Below are 3788 nucleotides of genomic sequence, written 5' to 3'. Positions count from 1 at the left end.
TTTACAAAATGTCATGTTTGAAATAAAGTCAAAATGCTAAGAAGAAAATTAACATTCAAAAAAACTAAAAACATCCTGATTAAGTGCCACTTTAGTTAAAGATGTAATGTCTCACAAGCATTAAATGTGTGGAATATTAATAAGGCTAATATTTATCCTGAGGCTGAACAAAGTCAAAATCTGAAAAATAAAAACCAAACCTATAAATTTTCTGAACATATTCAAGTAAAAACCTTTAAGAAAGATAATAATTTTCTGGAATAAGTCAGCTTGTCAGTAAATTAATTTCTTCACTGTAGATTACATCTCCAGTGTTTTAATCRCGTTTCCTTCAGGTTAAATATCAAAACATCCCTTTAATCCCGTCGGCMGWAATCCATCGCGTTGATAGGTAGAAAATCCGAGGTGGGCGTGGACTTAACCAMGCTTGTATTTGATTGGTTAACGTCTGAACGGCTACTTTWTCCTGATTGGCCAGCTGTGTGACAGCTCGGGTGAGAACAGGAAGAAACGCTCAGTGGCGCACAGCCGTGTAAATAGTGAACAGAGGATGCTAGGTGTGGAGCCCGACAGAAGGGCGGCTGCTGCTGGTTGACCGGAGCCGGGATGAGACCTCCTGCCGTACCTGGAGCTCCACGGTAGGCCGCCTTCAGYACCGGAGCTCGGTGTGTGGGAAGAACGGGAGAATAGGCGCGGCCTGCTAGCAGGCTAGTGGCTAGCCATACGGCTAACGATGTTGGAGAGACTTAAAAACYGGAGCTGAAGCGGAACCGCCAGGTGGTTCTGGACGGGTTCGCTGGGCTTTACAGTCACGTTGCGGGCGGTTCGGTTTGACTTCAGCAGAATAAGGAATCGGCCCAGAAATGGCGCTCTGGGTGGAAATGTCCGGTCCATGTTTTTGTCCTGTTTGCACCCAGGCTAGATATCAGAACTGTTTATATCCCGAACTGTCCGGTTCTGGTTCGGCCAGAGAGGCGGAGATCGGTCCAGAGAGCGCCGAAGTTGGCTTCTGAATGGCGGCTTCGGTAAAGGGCTGTTCCGCATATTTAAGCTGCCTTTAATCAGCTGAAATGCTCGGACGGATCCAATTCTACACTTCAAAACCCAGTTCGTGGTGGGTCTCTGTTCTTTCTCTGAAATAAGTCACAAAATGGCCTCAGCGCTGAAGTTRCGCTCTTCATGACCTAAAACCAACCAGGCTGGTGGTGAATAACTGGAAACCAGCTGCAGCACTTGTGTGTTTTTACTCAAATAAAAGTTAAAAACTAGCCTGTCCAAGAAATTACTCAAGATTTTAAAACGTATTTGGTAAAAAAAAAACTAAAATAAATGAATACAAACAATATAATATAATTTCAAAACAGATTTTAATCAGAAAAAAACCTTTTTCATATACATTCTGCCGATAAATCAGCTTGAATTGGCGTTTTAAGGCTGAATTAATCATTTTCAGTGTTTCAGTTCGTCACGCAGCTTCCTGATGGAGGGAAATCAGACGCTAACTTCAGAGCATGTCAGTAAAACTGAAACTGTGAGTTTACCTGAGCTGACAGGCTCCAGGTGAGTCACCAGAGCTTCATTCCTTACAGGAAGTGACCGGGTCACTGGCTGAGGAGGCACCAGGTTGTTCTAATGCTAAATAAAAGCATGAATGAGGTAAAAAACATCAGGTTTGGTAACAACGTGTTGAACATCGATGATCAAATCTGGATCAATCTAAAATCTGCTAAAGAATTTAAACTTTTCATCTGAAATGCAACATGTATGTTTTTTGGATAGCTTTGTCTTAATTATTGCTCTGAATTAGTACMTTTTTTCAGCAGATTGCGTTTTTSAGTCTGTGCRCCACAGTTRGCAATGTATTGATTACTAAATTAGTTTCAGTAATAAATCTGATGGTCAGAAGTGGAAAACCTCCAAAAACGGTTTACCATCATATAATCACTCGTTCATTTATTATAGATCCTTAATTCTGAGTATTTATGAATGAATTCAAATCAAYAAAGCACCGATGTGAATGAATTAATGTTGTTATGGTGTCAGAACCGACCCGACCCGATTTTAACTCTCCGTTTTCAGCTTCGTCATCACATTGACTTCCTGTCTGAAGAGAGTTAAATGGAAACAACACTTTAATTTATTAAAATCCCATGTTCAAACATTAAAGAACAAACATTGGTATAATAACAAACTGCTGTAGTTTATGTTTTTAACCTTCTAGCTTCCTTTGAGTGTTTTTAGAAACTTCCCACTTGTAGCCCTTCCTGTTTCTGTGGGGAAGAAATATGACGCGACACRCGACCCGCCGCTCTGCAGCAGCACGTTGTGCTGCAAGCGGATAGAAATGAAAATAATCCCCAAAGCTCAGAGAACGTCACTGAAAATGTCTCATGATGACGCCGAGACGACCTTTTGACTCTTGTATGGGTAACCATGGCAACGAGGTATTGTCTTCACAACCGGCAGCAGCTGACGAGCATCACGGACAGATGACCCCTGAACTCTGACCCCCAAGGCCTCAGAGGAGTTGAGGTCCAGCCAGCATGACCCGTTTGTCGAAGCAGAACCGGACGCTCTGAAATGAGGAGACGAGGATGTGTGGTGCTGTGGGCCTGGCTCCCTGACTGGGTGGGTCGCCATCAGGGTCAGAAGCTCAGAAGAACCAAGATGGACGCCAAGAAAAGTCTGTCTAACTGGACCGACCCACAGAATTCAACATGGCCACCACAGCGGATGGATGTCTGGTGTCAAATCGGTGCATTCTGAACCCTAACAAACATTTTATATTTTCTTGCTCTTGTTTGCTTTTTCTGGGGGAAGTTTTTAAAAATGGCCGCCATGGTGGAAGAAAATATCGGCAGCCACAACCGACCTAAAGGTTAGCTAAGATTCACTGCACAAGAATCTTAGCTATGCTAATGTTAAAAAATTAGCTGGAGCTAAGGCATAACTAATTAGCTTAAGCTAATGCTAACCGCTAAGTCATCTGCCTCTCTTCTCCTTCCAGCTGACTCGCTAACGGCAAAGTCCTCCGTTTCTGCTGCATTTCATCACTTTAAAGTTGAATGAACAGGATGACCAAAGAGGAAACATTTGATGAGACAAAGTTATGAAAATGGGGAACATGTTATGCAATAAATTGGTTGAAAAGGCTCAAACGACAGCCATCTTGAAATTCAAGTGGCTAATGGGAAGGAAAGGTGCAGCCTGAGGGGCTAGCATGCTGACGTCTATGCTTGTATCCATGACTGAAGCTCATTCTTACAGTGATCAGCTGCTTTATGACTCGGTTGTTTCCATAATCCTCTAACTAGTCCAGTCCAGGGGGTCAACAGGTGAAACGACCCAAATCTGACCCAGAGTGAGGCGCTGCAGTTTCTGCMCAGCCGTTCTCTGGTSCTGCTGCTGATGATCCCAAAAGCTGAAAACCTTCCAGAAACAGGGCTTCATTGTTCCTCTGTTAGCTTTAGCATCAGCCCTGCTTGCTGTTTTTAAGAGAAGAAGGCTCATCTGGTGCATGTTTGCTTTGTAGTTTTCTGCCTGAGAGCCTGTAGCCATGGATGATCAAGGCTCCAACAATACCTCCTTCCTCAACTATGAGGATCTGGAGACCTACCTGAACCGGCACAACTCCAAGTTCATCTGGCTGCTTGTTGGTAAGAGACTCACTGCAACCTTTATGGAAAAATGTTACACCTTTAAAGGTGGAACTGCGTCTGTAACTAGACTTACAGACGCAGTTCCTAGCAAAAGCATTCACAGCTGTTAGACTGGACAGTGAGCCGCTG

At 43.5% G+C, this 3788-nt stretch overlaps 1 protein-coding gene across 1 annotated transcript in view; it reads left to right on the top strand.

The window, feature by feature from the left end:
• Nucleotides 1-319: 319 nt before the first annotated feature.
• The window catches only part of kiaa1109 (KIAA1109 ortholog), an 89729-nt gene continuing 86260 nt past the window's right edge, over nt 320-3788 (top strand). The window contains 2 exon segments of the mRNA XM_017303367.1: nt 320-638; nt 3533-3656. Of these exon segments, the coding sequence (XP_017158856.1) occupies nt 3557-3656 (100 nt within the window). The 5' untranslated portion in view covers nt 320-638; nt 3533-3556.

This window comes from Poecilia reticulata, unplaced genomic scaffold (genome assembly GCF_000633615.1).
Source record: "Poecilia reticulata strain Guanapo unplaced genomic scaffold, Guppy_female_1.0+MT scaffold_254, whole genome shotgun sequence".
Lineage (NCBI taxonomy): Eukaryota > Metazoa > Chordata > Actinopteri > Cyprinodontiformes > Poeciliidae > Poecilia > Poecilia reticulata.
The sequence above is the reverse complement of the archived record's forward strand: the minus strand, read 5'-3'. Positions and strand labels throughout refer to the sequence as shown.